General features: G+C 40.0%; 1 protein-coding gene across 10 annotated transcripts in view; it reads left to right on the forward strand.

The window, feature by feature from the left end:
* The window catches only part of PATJ (PATJ crumbs cell polarity complex component), a 219,850-nt gene that overhangs the window by 41,794 nt on the left and 159,678 nt on the right, over positions 1-18,378 (forward strand). For 9 of the 10 annotated variants that reach the window (XM_075067651.1, XM_032795516.2, XM_032795517.2 and 6 more), the window contains exons 16-17: positions 4,355-4,522; positions 9,147-9,278. In XM_075067651.1, coding sequence (XP_074923752.1) covers positions 4,355-4,522; positions 9,147-9,278 — 300 coding nt within the window. The remainder of the gene's footprint in view (positions 1-4,354; positions 4,523-9,146; positions 9,279-18,378) is intronic. The other variant, XM_032795518.2, reaches the window with a different exon arrangement.

The following is an 18,378-nucleotide window of genomic DNA, read 5'->3' on the forward strand; positions in this document are numbered from 1 at the left end:
AGTTAACTTTTGGTTGGTAACCTCTCTGAATATTAACCACCCTCAAAAACCCCACAAGCAGCCAGTCACATTGCAGTGATAGTTTTGTTATTTCTTTCACTCTCTGGAACTTGGATATGGAATTCAAAGACAAAACTTGTGTGTATGAGCAAGCAGAGTGTGTTAATCATTAATCTGCACAGAGGAGGTATTGGGGTGTGGCTTGTGCTGTTTTGGTGTGATCAGACCAGAATGAGGATCTGTTTACTTTGGAGAAATACATGTAAATATTTTAATGACCGGATATCAAGGATAAAACAGTAATTTTTTTCAATTGATTTTTTTTGCTGTTTCTTAATTTTTTCATGTCTTAATAAACTCTATGTAGGGTGGGGACGTGTAGGGGTGAGAGTAATAGACTTCTCAAATTAAACTTTACTGGACATTTTGAATCTGAACCTCCTCCTAGTGGCAGCAAAGAACAAAGTCCCACTGGCTTCAATGAGAAAAGGATCAGGGTCTTTGCTAGATTAGTTCATATTTGGTCCAGGGCTCAAGTGGCCTGGGCTCTGGTCATTATTAATTCTTTTTAGCACCAAAAATGCCTGCTTCTATCACTGAGAACTAATGTATGTTCTTGTATTATTGCGTAACAGAGGAAATCTGGATTTCCACATGACAGGGTTAATGGAATGTTGAAAGTGTTATTTAAATATCTTGGCCATTAAACAAAAATTTGAATACTAAAAGCAAAAAAACCCCACACTCTGGAAAAATGTTATTGTATAAAGAATAAATCCATAAGTATGACCAGCGCTAGTGAATTTTATAATTTTTAACACCCCTTTCTCCTCCCCCAGCTTAAAAAACAACTGAAACAAAACTGTGCTCTAGGGCAAAAACTATATATGCCAAGTTTCAGCCTAGAGAATGTTTTTACAGCCAAGCTATAAATTCCCTTAACTAGGGGCTTGTAATGGAAATTATGACAGTCCCTTAACTAAAGCGAACAGCATTGCACAGGTGCTGATATAACAACTGGATATAGTATGGATTAATAATTAATGAGGGAGATACATTTTTAAATGTATAGCAAGTTTAAACATTTATAAAGATCTATTTGATAGAAATCATAGTACTTACAAAAAATTCCTGTTTTCACTGATTTTCTTGTGGTGGTTTCATTGTGTCCATTGCCTCCTTGTCACTCTCCCAATCTGTTCTGTTCTAAAACTTCCATTACTGTCATTCAGTGGAATGGCTAGTATGGAGTGATCAGTGGATGGGGCATCTGGCACCCTTTCTGCTTAGAGATTGATATCCAGCAGCTATAAGAGAGCAGCGAGGGAGTCCCCAAGTCTGCTGGTGGACATCAAGTAGCCCTTGTCCATCAATCACAGAACACTGAGAGATGATAATTTCCCACCACACTAGCACTCCAAATGCATTTTAAAATAACAACAACTTTGCACTGATATTTTTGTTTAAATAATTAATTAAGCGTTTAGCCTAATAGCTCAGCAGTCACAGCAATGCTGGATTACAGTTTCTAGAGCTCGTTGAAAACATCTGCCATTTTAGAGGGCAGGAAAACAAGAATTCCAGTTCACAACAAATATCAAGGTTTCAACTTGCAGGTTCTTTCTGATGTGGAACGAAAACAAGGCCTTTCTCATGAGTTTTTGCCAAACAGCTCCATAGAGTTAGGTGATGCCTATGCTTATGGCAGCATGTAAAGTACAGGCATTACGCATGTAGCTCCATACAGCAGGGGAAGGCAATGGGGAAAGGCTCCAGAAGCAGGAGGCTACCTTGCTAAAAATGACAGTGCAGACGTGGGAGGCACTGCTTAGGCATATAAAGAGCCAAGAAGGGTATATACCCGGGAGATTCAGGCATGCAGAGCCCACTATTCGCCTAAGCAGTGCCTCCTGTCTACATTGCTACTTACTGCACTGCCTACTGCTACACTGTGCTGGTTGGTCTTGCAGCGTCTGTACTCTGTATGCTGCTATAATGTAGACATAACTCCAGGGTCTGCATGTGTCTGTCCTGCTTCATATAAATAATTGTTAGGCCAAGATAAAGACATTGACTCCATTGCCTCACAGTTAGGACATTCACCTGGGATAGGGGAACCTCAGATTAAAGTCCATGTCCCAGCTGATTGCCATTGTCACTGGGCCATTGGCTATTCTGAGGCATGTCTCTCTCTTGAGTTGAGAAACCTTTGTGATGAAAATTTTGTTGAAACAGAGATGAGTCTGTGACCAGCTTCTGTTTCATAAATCAGCATTTCCCAATAAAAAATATTTTGTGGGAAAATTCCTGACAAGCTCTGCTGACTGTATAACTCTAGATGAGCGGTTCTCAAACTGGGTCGGGACCCCAAAATGGGTTATGACCCTGTTTTTAATGGGATCACCAGGGCTGGCAGTAGACTTGCCAAGGCCGAAGTCGAAGCCTGAGTCCAACCACCTGAGGCCGAAGCCAGAGGGCTTCAGCCCTGGGTGGCTCGGCTCAGGTTGCAGGCACTCTGCCTGGGTCTGAAGCCCTGGAGCTTTGGCTTCGCCCCTCTCCACCCCCACCCCCACCGCAGCTGGGGCGGCGGGACTCGAGTGGGCTCGAGCTTTGGTCCTTGCTGCTGGGGTCACGTCGTAATTTTTGTTGTCAGAAAGAGGTCACGGTGCAGTGAAGTTTGAGAAACCCTGCTCTAGATTATCTCCTCAATTGTGTTACAAAGTTGAGAGGAAAATGGTAGGTTCTTAAACAGCATAACCCATATTTAAACTACACAAACACAAAGCAAAGGAGGAAGAAATGAGCTTATCTAAGGAAAAGTGATGACTCTGGAAGATAGTTATATGGTGTGGTATGGTATGGGGCATGTAATCTTAACCAAACCAACCTAGATCACATCTACAGGGATGGAGATACAGGAAATGACATTGGGCAGATCTTGACTTCAGTAGACATACGCACTGCTTGGTAGGTGTAGAATCAGGGTGTTTTGTCAAGTCATTGACACTTGGTGAAATTCTGCATTCTTTGTATATGTAATATTTTTGCAATGCAACCAAGTGTAAAACCAAGATACCTTCTTTGTGTGGACACTACCAACTGTTAAGTTGAGAGAGGGTGGAAAACTCTTCATATTTAGGTTTCTTAAAAGAGGAGGGGGGGAGAATATTATTGCAGTAAGCTACTTTGAAGGGAATATTTCACATAACCACCATCTGTAAAAATCATTAGCGATTGCCTTGCGGTATTCTGTTATCACTGAGCAGCTTAAGTTTATAGGATGATAAGCCTTAATTTGTCAGGACTTTCTGCTGAATTGCTTATTGTAATTGCTTTTTCTTTTTATTGTGTAAAGCATTTATGTATATTCTCTCACGGATCTAGCTCATCTCATCCATTTGACTATTTCTTTAAAGCCTGCAACAGTTGTTGAAGTTTGGACTTGGTGCATTTGATTTAGAACTGCTCAATCTTCCGAATTTTGAGTTTTTGGTGAAATATTTCCTCAAACTCAATTTTTTTATGCCAACACACCAATTGCCTCCCCAGGACGTTTTGGGATTTCCAACCAGCTCTACTTCGGCTTCATGATTGATCCTAACTGGTATCCTTGCTGGCAGACGTGGCAGAGAAACCATGGATTGACTGGGACATGGAGAATGAATAACACTCTCAACCTGGCCCATGTAGACCATAATTCAGGCACATGGGTGGGTCAGTGGGCAGGAGTTTGCATTGCCAGTGGGATGCCTGTTGATGAGAAGAGCACTTCAGTCATGTGGGCTGTCAAGCCAGCAGTTTATACAGGCACTGAAAAGTGCTTAATAAATAAAACGTTCTGATATTAGGACTAATTTCTAAAAGCACTTTAAACTAGAGTCAAGTACTGCTGAAATCAGTTTTCCTGTCTGTGCATTTGGGGAGGTTGCGAATAACTTACCTGGAAGGAACCCAGAAAGAACGACTACCATAGTGAAGGGATTAAGACCAAAATGGCTGCTGTAGGAGGTGTTGGGACTAAAAACACAGAGGGCAGGAAATGAATGAAGGGAAGTTGAATAAAACAGAAGACGCAGATCACCACTATGTAATAATAATGAAGTCACTAGAATCCGGAGATGGAATAACAGCCTTACAGTAATTTATGTATATTTTAGGGGGTACATTAACTAAACCACTCAAGCTTCACTGGAATCCCTCAGTGAAATTAGACCTTTATATACAGTTGGGGAGGACAATTATTGCATACAGTGTAATGGTTTAAAGTAAACGAGAGAATATTTTTATTGCAGAACCTGATCAATATCCTTTTAAATATCTGAATAGTGATGCGTGCTTTCTCTTTTCTGCCTAGGTAAATGGAGTTCAGCTTTATGGAAAATCCCGCCGTGAGGCAGTTTCTTTTCTGAAAGAAGTGCCGCCTCCGTTCACTCTGGTTTGTTGTCGGCGCCTGTTCGACGATGGCGGCGAATCCTTTGTGGATGAGCTCAGCACCATCGAGGTTTCGTCTCCAGAGCCAAAGGTAGCGATAAGAGATTGTATAGCTCAGCTGAGCAGAAGTTCACTAACTTTCTAAAGACAGTGTTTTGGCTTTCCTCTTGTTTGCTTCAACCAATTTCAGCTCTTCAAAACAAAAATGTGTGAAATCCATTTGCTTGGATATGTACATCAGCTCTTTGTACCCAACTTTCTTGCAAAATAGTCTTTTCGTATCATCACTATTTCACATGGAAATGCAAAGCAGGTTAAAAAACATGAGAAACCAGCTCAGTAAGAGGGATGTACTTTGTACTTATGTAGAGTCATCACTTCTAATCTTTAACAAAAGCTCATTGTATTATTTCCTGAGGGTTATCCATGTGCTTCATGCTGTTGGAAACATGAAAGGTAACATCTGGTTCCTGTCCAGTGGTGTTTCCAATCCCAGTAAGATAAACCACACAGCTCTGATATCATAATACAGCCAGATGATAGGATTCAGCACTGATTGTTTGTTTGTTTTTTTTGTCAGAAGTTGTTGACTTGTTCAAATCGCTTTGCTATGTCCGATGTCCTATGTGGTTTTTCAAACACCTCTCAGAGTCCTTTTCTTCTTCCTTGCATTAATCCCATCAAATGGTGTCCACTCTGTGAGTTCTCTCCCTCCAAAGTGTTCTGTTCAGTGCCATATGCTTAGGGCCCTACCAAATTCGCAGTTGTGAAAAATGCTGGGAAATCTGGTCTCCCCCGTGAAATCTGGTCTTTTGTGTACTTTTATCCTATACTATACAGATTTCACGGGGAAGACCAGCATATCTCAAACTGGGGGCCCCAGCCCAAAAGGGAGTTTGCAGGAGGGTCACAAGGCTATTGTAAGGGGGTCACAGTATTGCCACCTTTACTTCTGCGTTGCCTTCAGAGCTGGGCAGTTGGAGAGTGGTGGATGTTGGCCACCCAGCTCTGAAGGCAGTGCCATAGGCAGCAACAGCGCAGAAGTAAAGGTGTCAGTACCATATCATGCCACCTTTATTTCTGCACTGCTGGTGGCAGCGGTGCGGCCTTCGGAGCTGGGTCCCAGCCAGCAGCCACAGAACTTTCTGCAGCCAGGAGAGGTTCCTGGAGATGGGTTTGAACCAGCCTTGGGAAGGGCCCCTGCAGGGGAAGAGGAAATCCTGTCGCTCACCAACCTGGCCAGGACCAGCAGCTGGAGTGTGGCGTATGGTAAAGCCCTCAGCCAGGGTGCCCCCTGTCCCCTCCCCTCTCTCTCTCCGGGTCCAGCACTCAGGGATTAAAGGGGTCTTGGGCTGGCTATGTGTGGGTGGATGTGTGACCACGGAAACCTGTCCCCAACCATGGTGCCCTGGGTGGTCGTCCACCCATAAGGCTGGCCCTGTCCACCCACAAAGTGTTCTCCAGCTGCCCAGCTCTGAAGACAGCGCCACCATCCCCAGCAATAGCACAGATGTAGGGGTGGCAACACTGTGACCCGCCCCTCCCCGCCACTACAATAGCCTTGCGACATCTCCCCCACCATTGCCCCCTTTTGGGTTGCGGGCCCCACTGTTACAACACTGTGAAATTTCAGATTTTAGTATCTGAAACAGTGATATTTATTATTTTTTAAATCCTATAACTGCAAAATTGACCAAAATTGACTGTCAACTTGGTAGGGCCCTACGTATGCTCTATCACACCACATGCTAACATGTCTTCCTTTATGCCATTCTGCCACTTCTTGGGCTGGCCTCTCTCTTTTTTTCTTCGTTCAGTCTTGGCATATTGGAGTCTCTTACTCATAGTTTGCAGGACTGTGGTTTATATGCTCATGCCATTTGAGCCTGTACTCACATTTTTTGCATTTAGGGAGTGTTACTCTGAGCATATCTCTAGCATACACATTCCTCACCTGGTCTCTTGCTTACATCACTCGTCTATCTCAAAATTCGTATTTCTGTGCAACATCATTTGCTCATGTTTCTTCTTTGTTACCCAACACTCTGCAGCATGCTTGAAAAATGGATGGACCACAGTTTTACAGACTTTCCCTTTTACGCTTACTTGTATCTTCCTTTCACACCCTGCACCACTTATCTCTCTCCTTTTGAGTCAAGCATTCATTATCCTCACTCTTATTTAATCCTCTGTTTTCTCAGGTTCTGGACCCACAGATAATTGAAAGTTTGCATTTTCAATATTGACTGCATGTCTAGTTTGAAGGATAATTCTACGGTGTTCATATAATTGAAATTACATACCATGTTCTTTCTCTGATTATTTTGAGCCTCTGTCTCTCCAACACATCTCTCATTTTATCAAGATCCTCTTGTAGACTATTTTTCTTCTCAGTATATAGAATCTGCAAACAACATGCACCAAAGTGGTTTCGTCAGTATGTTCCTTGTGGGGTATCCAGGATGAGGTTAAACAAGAAAGGGCTTAATGCTGATCCCTGACACACTCTCACCTTTGCCAGTAGTTTGTCTGTTTCATCAGTAGAAGTTCTGAGTGTTGACCTTACATCTACATAACGGTTTGAACAAGCCACACATACAGTTCTGATATCATTTTCTTCCTCATATACCACCAGATGACTTTCCTAGGAGAATCAACATTTTTTTTTTTTTTTTTTTAGAGTATGAACATGAGATCGGGTAGGAAAGTTTGGAGCATTGTGACATTTGTGTTTTTATATACATAAACACGTTGTGCCAAGGTAGCTTTTGGTAGTGGATGTCCCAAACTCATTAACTCAATGAGAGCAGGACTTGGCTTTAATTAGTGTAGTAGTGACAGAATAGCCCAAGTCTTTGGGTGGGTTGAAATGAACCATGGTGAGATATTCTGGAACTTAAATAGAACATTGTGAATCTGCATGTGAAAGTTACATTTCATTAAGCAATAACAAATCTAACTGATTTAGTGACATTTTCTCTTTAAGGCTCAAGCACAAAGTGTTCAACAGAGACCCAGGAACACTTTAAATTGTTGTCATTTGTACTTGACTAGAAGGTGTCTGGATTTTGAGTGATGCTTTGACTTTTTCATGTTCCTAGGCTATGACAGTATTTTAGGTAATGTGTTTTCAGTGAAAGATATTTCATGTTCACGACTTTAATGTGGTTTACTCAGGTAGGTCACTAAAAACTTTATTGTACTATAAATACAAGGTATGTAAATCACTAAGCTAGCATGCTGACTATGTACATCACATACATCATTCTTCAGCTTAATAGGTGAGCAGGAGCTTTGAATTATACTAAATCTAAGCCTTGCTCCCATTAGCTGATTACTTCCATCTTGCAAATCAAGGTTTTATGTAAAACTGGGAAAACAGGAGCCTTAGCACTTATTTCCATGGGAGAAGCCTTAAAAATCCCAAATTAAGTGTTGAATCTTATAACATTCTTCCATTATAAAATGTGTACTCCTGGTTGCCCCTTCTCCCTGATTTAGATTCTGCTTGATAGGATGGCCTTCCTAGGAGGATAGGTTGGCCAGTACTATGGATAGTCTGTTCAGTAGTGGAAGCGCAAAGAGGAACCATGTGCCATTTAGAATGCTCCCTTCTATTGCTATAGAACTCCTCCTTCCTTACTACTTGACTTTTGCCTTTTTAATGAATATTTTTCATCTGTATGACACCAGTTAAGTGCATTTGCCAACAGTTGATCCTGACTGAATGACCCAAAGACTCCCTTGCTCTTTAAATCCACCTGCACAATATTTCTACTTTCTTCTGATCTAGGGAGCAAGAAGCCAAGTCTGTGATTATAGCTTCTTTATCCCTTTTGGCTAGTGGTGATGGTTTGTGATACAAGCATGCTTATATAATGAGTTGAAATTAAATGATTGCTATGTTAATAATGGAAGGTCCTCAAGTTTCCTGATGACAATTTCCATTCAAACTTTGCAGAGATCATGGTACTTGCCTGCGGACTTCCTTTTTTTTTCTTTTACATTTGCAATATTGTTTCCCTCTACAACAAATGATGCAATAGCAGTAAAATTTGTAATCTGTATTTTATCTTAGACAACAAGGGATGATTTTCTTTCCAAAACTTTTTGAAATACACTTGTGAAGTCAATTATTTTTCAGAGGGATTTGTGTTTCTCTCTCTTCCAGAGTTGAAATGTTAAAGCAAAAATAAAAACAATTTTTTTTCAAAATCATGTACTCAGAGAGTCACAATTTGGGATTGATTAAGATTCTAATACTTAAAATCCTCAGGACGTTCTAGCTTTTCATGGGCTTTCCCTTATGTGGTGGTTAAATCCTTGTGTTGAGAAATTTATTTTTCCTTTTATGCATCTTATGGGATGGCCGAAGTCCGTTGATGTGCAAAAGGTTAGTGCCATTAGTGTAATTTAGAAATAATCCTCAACATTATATAATTACATCTCAGTATTAATATGCGGTGTTAGGCCCTGATGGACACGTTTAGCTTTGCTATTGGGAGTAGTAACAATGGGACTTCCTGTGGTAAATGCATAAATGTTTGCAAGATCAGGACCCTAGTCTGGATGGAATAAGAGAAAAAGGATATATAATATTTCAGATGATTTCCATCTTGGATGAACCATTAATGTAGGAGGAATATTGAATGAATAAGCTTCCATCCAGAATTAAAAACAGGGATAGTATTTGCAGCAGATATTTTATTTTTCAGATGAAACCAGAAGTAGACCTTCATCCTGAAGAGGAAGGAGATGGTGAACTAGCATTATGGTCTCCTGATGTGAAAGTTATTGAACTAGAAAAAGACTATAAAGGTTTAGGATTCAGCATTTTAGATTATCAGGTATGCTATTCCTTGTACTGTATATATCAATAAATACTGAAAATACCTCTGATCCTCTCTTTCCCCTTGTACTGTGCCTCAACATTTCCTGTAAATATTGTTACGATGATTTGGTAATATATTTATAAAATACTACAGTGACATGGCACTTGGACTTTGAAATGTGGGAGAAATTATTTGTTTCTTTGAGGCCAAATTTTCCTCTGTTACACTGGACCAACTACGTAAAGTATATGGTAGATCATTGTTTTAACCCAGATTAATTACTGGATATAATAAAGTGCAGTTAATCATACTCTAACTCCTAACTTTGTGTTTAAAGGCTACGGGTTCTCTTAATCACGGGGAATTACTTTATAAATAATTGAGTAGCAGAAAGCATTTAGTATCACAACATTTTTTTGCTATTTGTTAAATGTTTTGTCAATTTTCCCCCCTCCTTCCATTAAAAATACATTTGTGATGAGCCTGTTAGTACAGTGCTTTGCACAGGGGCTCCTAGGTGTCATGGTAACACAAATAAATCACCATTAGTTCTTTAGGGTCTGATCCAAAGGCCATTAAAGTAAATGGGAAGACTCCTGTTGTGATCAATCGACTTTGGATCAGACCCTTAAAGCACAACTATTCACTTTCCAACTTAAGGGCCCTTGATACCAAGTTTCACCACAATTGACTTCCATGGTGAGGTTATAAAGCCAGAAGTGACAAATGGGGTCCGCATGTGAAACCCAATTTAACTCCTCTGCTAATTAAGCAATAAATTGCTTTAATGTCATGTATTGTATAAGAATAGGGTATAGACATTAAATAATTTTGTCTCTTGACTACTTAAGATTTTTAGACCAATGAACTTGGAGTACAGAATTTTTTCATTATTTTTTCTTAATTAAAAGGAGCTGAATTTCAGACCCCAGTAATAGCTTAAAGCAAATTTTTATGTTTAAAAAAAAAATAATTTTGGAACAGATTACATAGACATGATTCTAAAACTCCTTAGTAATTCAGAGCCAAAGTCTCTGCTGGTGTAACTGGGTAAAATTCTATTGAGTCTCTGCCCACTTACATTAGTAAAGAATTTGGCCCTAAATAAGGATATAAAACATCAGAATTTTGAGGTTAGGATGAAGTTTCTAATGTTATCCATCAATGTGATATTTTAAAACCTCTAAGCACCAGGCTCATAAGAATTAAAATTGCTGGATTGCTTTTCATAATAACATAAACATCTGAGTGCTGCCTAAACGTTGTGGTTGAAGGAAAAAAATGTAGTCTATCATTGCACATAAATGTCAAGTAATATAAAAATCAATTATATTTTATACAATAAGGCATGAATCAAGAACAGATTAAAATAAATACTTGGAGTATTATGCAAAACCTTTAATTCCATATTTTGCTAGTGTGATTTAAGATTACTGAAAGTAGATCCTGTTTAGTCATTTTTGCTGATACGTGTCGTGTTACAGTGCCAGCTTTTTGGTGGAGTCCCTGGGACTCTACAAAGCAGCAATACACTGATTTGCTTTTAAGTTCTCATGTAATCAGAAATAACGAAGGCTTTAATAACAGGCTTTTTATTTACTTATTCACAAATGTAAATACATTAGTAATATTGGGATCCTTGCAGATTTAAATACTTTCAGATCAATATTAAATAAACAGTAATCCACTTAATCTCAGCTCTATAGTTACAAAATAGAGCAGGCTCACCATATCCCACTCTAGGTGGGCTCTCTGCAGACTGCCTTCTGAAAGACCCTGATTGCATGCTTCCCTGTAGAGCCTCCTAACCTGCAAGCAGGACCAGGGAAACCTTTAGGATTTAAAGTGACAGCTTGTAATTTTTATACTGTTTTCAGTACAGCGCACTATCTGATATAACTGTGAAGGTATGCCTACACAGCAAAGAACCCGTGGCTGGCCTGTGCCAGCTGACTCAGGCTCACAGGACTTGGGTTACGGCGGCTGTTTCATTGATGTGTAGACTTCTGGACTCAGGCTGGAGCCCGGGTTCTATGATCCTGTGGGTTGGAAGTCTACACCGCAATGAAACAGCACCCGCAGCGAGCCCGGAGTCGGCTGGCACAGGCCAGCTGCGGGTTTTTCTTTGCTGTGTAGACAGACTCTGAATGTTCTCTTTATCCATACAAATGTTTAATCTTACATTGAATCCTATTAAACTATTGTCCTGAAAGATCTGTTGTGTCCCAGTGTAAGTTTTCTGATACTTCATAGTACAAGCCTATTCGTGCTTCTGAAAAGCAATACTAATAAAAACTCTTAGCGATGGAGAATAGGAATTGAGAACTGCGAGAGTGAAGTTATTACTCTGGCATATTAATTTTTAATGGACTATCCTTCTCATGATGTTACATCTATAAAATAAATAAGCATATCCCAGGTGATCGAAAAGATATTCCGAGAAATGTATAAATGTAATGTCAGCTAATTTATATTTAACTTACATAACTTTTTAATTACAAATTAACTATTCTGATTAAGAGTGACCAATAGTATTTCTACCTTTTCCCTACATTTTTGTTTTTGTTTTCCTTTTTTGTGTTTAGTAGCTTAAGTACTTGAAATCAGATTTTTTTTTCCCCCCATTTACAGCTACTCATGGAAGCATCTATTGCTGAAACATATGGTATCAGTATGCGAAGAGTAGGGTGTAGCCTTTGTGCTACTGTAGGACGTTTGTCTGTAAATTTTAAGCTTGGGATTTTCAGCTTTGCATGGTCATTTAAACTTAATAGATCTATTTACATTCACCAGATCTACTAAATTGCGATGAGACGTTTTAAAAGTACTAAGCTTAACCTTGCAGGCAAGATGCCATGCTGTAGAAACAGGTGATCCCATGATGGACCTCCTAAAATTGTGTGATATGTTTCACTGGATTCCTCCCTGAAAGGGTCTGTTGTTTTTTTTTTTTTAAATAACAGCCTCCCACTCAAGATTTGGTTGCTTAAAATGAATAATAATGCTGATGTTGTAAAAATACAATGTGCTGAGATCAGTTAGATCTCTTAATTTAAACCTGGTCATTCTTGGAGACAATTTGGCTGGGATACCTCTGAAGGAAAATCCCAGGTACAGTGGTACGTGATGATGGAGATTCTACAAGCGGTATGCCGCCTTCTGAGTTGACTGTGAACCTATATCTCAGTGGAGTCTTGAGGAGCATTGTGTTACTGAAGATTCGATCTTAAAACACAAGTCTTGTCCACTTTCTGGTTATTAAGGAAGGGATGGTGTAAAGTTTAGTATCCTGGCCAGTTTCTAGGTTGAGCAATATTCTTTATCTCCCTTAATTTTCCCCATAATTTCACTTGGAGAAGTTACTCTGCTCCATCTCTTAACTAACTTTTATGTAGCATTGCTGACATGTTCAGTGGTAACTACATTGTGGTGGGTGAGTGATCCCGATGTTTAATCTGTAAAGTGCTTTGGACTTGTTTAGGATATAAGGTGCTATACTGAGTACATGGACATTGTTCTCTGCCAATAGGAATGCAAGTTTTGCTTATTAGCAACTTTGACTATCACAAAGAAGGGATGGAGGTTTGGTTCAACCAGCCAGAGGAAATATAAGTAAATGTTTGATGAATTGCCACCATTGCTAGTAATAGTGATACTTTTTTTTTTTTCATTTTTAACGAAAAGGCAAGAGAAAATGAGGCTTCAATCGGAAAAATGGGAAACACTGTTATATAAAAATGAGTGTGATCACGTGGGGGTAGATAGGGAGGAAAGAAATTCAGCACCCACGATATAGACATTTACAGACTGAAACCAGATACTAGGAAGGATAGTCCATTGAGCCTTGGGTTCTGGAAAAATAGCATTTAGCATAGACCCAGCAGAGCAAGGAGATTCCATACCCAATTAGCGATATGTTTATAAATGTGTAGGAAAAACCACAGGCAGTTGTCCTGCAGGTTTCGTGTATTAACTGGAAGCTGACTATTGAATGAGCTGATGAGCCTTTATCAAATTAAACAAGATGCTAGACAGACTTTTCATGGAGCTTAATTGCCTGTGTTTGGAATTCAAAGTACTTTAAAATATCTGATATGTGACTACAGCTAGAAGGGGGTGGGGAGGTATGGGAGTGCTGGGGGTATAGGAATATTGGCAGAAATGTGAGTTTGCATTTACAAGCATTTTTAATCCACAAGGATTCCAGTTGTTTCAGTCACATCTGAAACTCAGTGACTGCTGGGGCCAAATGCAGGTGCTGTTGAACAATGCATAGCAGAATACAAACAAAAAAAGTCTCACAACCATTTCCAAAAGAGGCCCCAAGAGCTTTAAAAGGAGACACTGTAATCCATTCATACATTGCTTGGAGTGTTCACCAGTTTGATTTGGGCTGGAGCATTGTATAGCATCCCTCTTGCTAAACACTTGGCGTTCTTACAATTTTTTTGGTTTAGGCCACCTTGAAATGAACGTGTTTTGGACGGAGAGGCATATTCACATCACCATGAAGCACACTTTCACCTGTTCATGTGATGGAAACCAGTGGCTTATTGGCAAGCATAATCATACAGCTATATTAAAAAGCAATTGTACATGGCTATCCGCTTGGTACTGGAAAAGCTGATGAAGGCTGCTTTTCTTCCATCTCTGCAACCCATCCATATTTATTAACATCAAAGTACCGTAAGCCTTAATGCCAACTGTGCTGAAGATCTTGTCTGACAGAGAATTTGCATCTTTCCCTCTATGGGAAAGTTCTGCATCCCTTAAATCATATTAAGCTGCTTCATTTGAAAAATAATACTAAATAGTGTGTTCATGAATGTAGCTATTGAGAAAATTCTCTCATAGTTCTGCTTAAATACTGCTTTTCACTACTGAAAAGCAGATGAATGGAATGAACACATTCCTGGTGGAGTTTCTAGGGTACTTATGATGAGTGACTTTCAAAACCTCCATACAGCAGTACTAAAGGCATCAGGAGTCCAGAAGCCACTTGAAGAGATCAGAGGCTTTATATATCAGCATGAGATCCAGATGGGATAGATAGAAAAAGTTCACTGTTGTAAACTAAAGAGGAACTGAGATGCAGGAAGTCCTAAGAGGACTTGGATCTTTGCTGAGGTGAAGTTTAGGGAATGGTAACTCTGATTTCTCTCAGAATGAGAAGTTAGGAGAGAATTCAATGATGTGTTACAGAAGGAAGAAGAAAGTAGTAGTATTTGAAAGGAGGCTGCCTTATCCCATGAATTGGCTCTCATTACGTTTCTTGTTTTTTAAGCAGATTTTGCTTTGTGAACTGTCATGGTTGTTTTCCAGATAAAATACTTGATTTTTGGAGAGATCTTGGGCATTACGTTGGAACATCTGTTCATCCAGAGTCCTTGAAATAACTAAACTAATAAACAGTAGTATTAAAAGTTAGAAACCTTTCCCTCCTCCTCCAGTAAATACAGATTGGGTCACTTTTTGAATTTTGTTGTCTGCTACAAGAAAATCTTTATTTTTAAATGCACAGGAAATCATCATTAATCTGTAGAAGTCACTCTGCCTTTAAGGACAGGGTGGGAATTTAAGGGGTCAGTACTGTAGCATGAACTGTAGATTTAAAAAAAAAAAAAAAAAAAAAGTATTTTCTAAAAAATTAGTTGTGAAAAGACTGGAATAAGCTGTATGAATGGTTGGTGGTTATAGAAAGGCTCTGCAGTCTGCCTGTGACCAGTTGGAAGCTCATTTATGACCCCAAGCAGACACAGTGAACTAGCAACCTCTGAAAGTTCTTTTCCACTTCCATGTTTATCTGTGCTGGGACACGTTAGAGGTGATAAGTGTCCCTGAAAGTTAAACATCTCCAGGTTTCCTCAGCATCTTCTTTTTCTCCCCAGAAAAGATGCAACTCATGAAATCTAGTCAAGATTTACCATTCTGACCATATCCGGTTCCTCTTCGAATCCTTTCCATGCCTTCTCCTTGCTGCCATCTACATCAATATTTAAATGCTTTGTCCTCACTTCAGTTCTTCCTACTACCGTTCTGTTCTCATCCTTTTCTCATGACCACTTCACTCCACCAAAGCTCTCACTCTCAACAGTCTTCCTTCAGCCTGGCCTGCTGCGTGTAGACCCTCATCCCTGAACGGTCCTGTCCTGTCTCCAGTGTCCCCTTTAGATTCCACAGTCCCTCCCTATTGCAAGGGAAGAGTTGTTGTTTATATCCTATGGTAGTCCTTCCTAGAATTTCTTGTGCCTCTAATGCCCATCTTTAAAATTATTTGTTACCCTGTGCTATTCTTCCTATTTACTGCTCCTCTACTGAGTAATGATGAGTGCGACAGTGGGCAGAGGTGTGTTTTTGTTTGTTTGTTTGTTTTTGTTTTTGTTTTTGTTTTTTCCGAAACTAGTGAAACATCTTTGCTTGCTTTACTGCATCCCGTTCACCAAGGTTCAACTGCTTGTTTTGTATTTACAGGGCAAATTCCTCTGGACAGGAAACTTTTCTCATTTTTTTGTAAAACACCTACCACCCTTTTGGATGCTGTATAATAAAGAGCTCAGCACGTTACTGCTAACTGCACCAGAGGGCCCCACAGGGAAATGCTGACTTAGTAAAGTTATTGCTTAAGAATCATGAGGATCCCAATTTGAGTCTGGGCTGTGCTCAAATGTAGAATGTTGATTAAGTCCATTCATGTGATTGGAAATAAGACCACTGGCTGTTCAGCTGCACTAAGACTGTCTGCGCTAATGTTGGGCTTCTACCTGATACGTGCAACCATTGCTTTGATTGATTTGTATTTGTATTTTCCCCTTTACTCCCATTCTCTCTGTGATCCCACCTGTTTATCGTTTTCTCTCTTGCCCATCTAAGTTGAGGGGCAGGGGAGGGTTGGTACTGTACCCTGCCGGTTTCCAATTACGTGTTTTAAAAACCTTGTCTGAATTTTTCTTGTGAGCATCCAATGTACTCCCTGAATCCTGGGAAGCTCAAGAGTTTATGCTATTAGAAGTGGGCAGCTGGCTTCAGCCCAGAATTTCAGTTCTGCTGAGCCCTAGCAAAGGATACGGAATATCACCAAAGATAGAGAGAACCTGAGGATAGCACAGAACTTGACTAGAATAGAGGGAGCAGGTGGCTGGGAAAAGTGTTTTTGAAGGAGTGGCTGGAAGAGAGACAGAAACTGGGCTCAGGCAGAGAAGGAAAAATTGGGCAGAAAGCTTATTGTACTTGGTGAGAGGGAGCTGAGTATAGAGACTTCTGGGTGTGACGAGGTTTGACTGTGAGTGAGGGGCCAAAACTCAGGCTGTTTTTTTAAACTGGGAAAAGATTAGGATGAAGTTTAGGTCTGGTCTTGGTATACCTGAACCAACCTGTCCATCCTTCATACATACCCATATGGAATGCTTCTCTTCAGAGACTGGTTCCTCAACAAGTAGTAGTTAATTGTTCATTAAGGAAAGTGTCATAGTTTGGTTTGTTCCTGGCTCCCTACAAAGAAATACTTTCGAGCAACACAAAACCAAAGGAATGCGATTTGTTGTTTTCTATGGAGAAAACAAACAGTGGGTCAAGTGGAGCTCATGAACTTTGCAAGAACTAGGCCCAATTCGCAAAGGCATTACAGAAAGTGCAGTGCACCTCAGTCCAAACTAGCTACGGTACATCCTTACTTCACCAACACATGAACCTCTTCTGAGCAGTAATTAGTCTTGGTGGTGGTTTGAGTGAATAAATGAGTAAAGGCCATTAAGTTCATTCCACTTACAGTAGAAGACAGATTTTATTTCAGACCACCAGGAGTGAAGGGCAAGTGCAGAAAACCCATTCTGCCACCTACACCTACCATCCAGTTATTTATCTTTCCTCTTTTTCTCTATTTTGTTTTATTTTCTTTCTCTCTGAATTCCTGTTTCTTTACTGACATTTCTCACAACAGAAGTTTTGATTAATGCCAGCTGTGAACTAGTTTCTGAAATTCTTTTGCTTTATTCCCTCACTGCAGATCAGTAAATACCCATGTTTTATTTCCCAGGCTTTGCCTTCCTCCATCCAAAAAAAAAAAAAAAAGCAGCTTCACCTTTTTTCTGTGTTTCAGGTTTGTGTTAAAGGCTCTCGTATTAATAAATCTATAGTTTACCCGCTTGCTAAGGTATAGGTTCTTTTTGTGTTGAATAGTCATGAGTAAATCGTGTTATTGGCTTCAATTTATCATGAGCAGGAGTTGCAGAATCAGGTCTTAAACGTTTTGTATTCCAGTCCAGTTGTCTCCAGAGTCTTGAGTTTGCTGGTGATTGACTGCAGGATGGAGCGTGCAATGGTAGAAAATAGCCAGATCTAACAAACTATTATCCCTTTCCAAGAGGTGGAATTTTGAAAGATATCTTGTAGAGTTAGGGCAGCTGTAAGTGTTTTTAGAATTAACTGCCCTCCTCACACCAATGCTACAGGGAAAGGGCTTTGATCATTTGGGCCATTAGACTGAAACCGGCATTGCACTAGCTCCAGAGAGTACTGGGAAGGGAAAGGGATTCCCATCACAATTTCTCCTCTGCTCTCCTCTTTCCTACAAGGGGAAAGTAAGTTCCTGCACCTGAACAGGGTCCAGCTTACTTCTGTTCCCCCAGTTCTAACTAGTTTGATGGCCGGCATGTTGAGGAGGCTTTGCAGAAGGAATAGTGTCCATGCTTTGGCCGAACTCTCCACTGGATGTGAAGCCATGATATAAGCATCTCTAATACAGCTATGCTGGGGATTGACCAAGGGGTGAGGAAAGGATTTCCTCCTATCCCTGGCCATTTTTGGGATAGTCAAAATCAAGCCTTAGGTAAATTACCCATTAATCCTCACCGTGCTATTATCTATGGGTTGCTTGTTCTTTGTTTGGGGCTTAAAGAGTGTTATAATCTGTCTACTGTTCAGTGTTCAGTTTTTGCTGAAGAGTTTAGTTTGTGAGAGCGTGTATGAGGTTATTTTCTCAGTATGTGTAATTGTGTATGAGAGATGTGAATAAGCTGGGGATGGTTTAAATTAGTCACATTCTGATCAATTTCTCAACATTTTGGTCAATGGGGAAAAAAAGGTTTTGGTTACATGTAGCAGAGCAGAAGCAGCAGCA

The sequence above is a fragment of the Chelonoidis abingdonii genome, chromosome 7, assembly GCF_003597395.2.
Source record: "Chelonoidis abingdonii isolate Lonesome George chromosome 7, CheloAbing_2.0, whole genome shotgun sequence".
NCBI lineage: Eukaryota > Metazoa > Chordata > Testudines > Testudinidae > Chelonoidis > Chelonoidis abingdonii.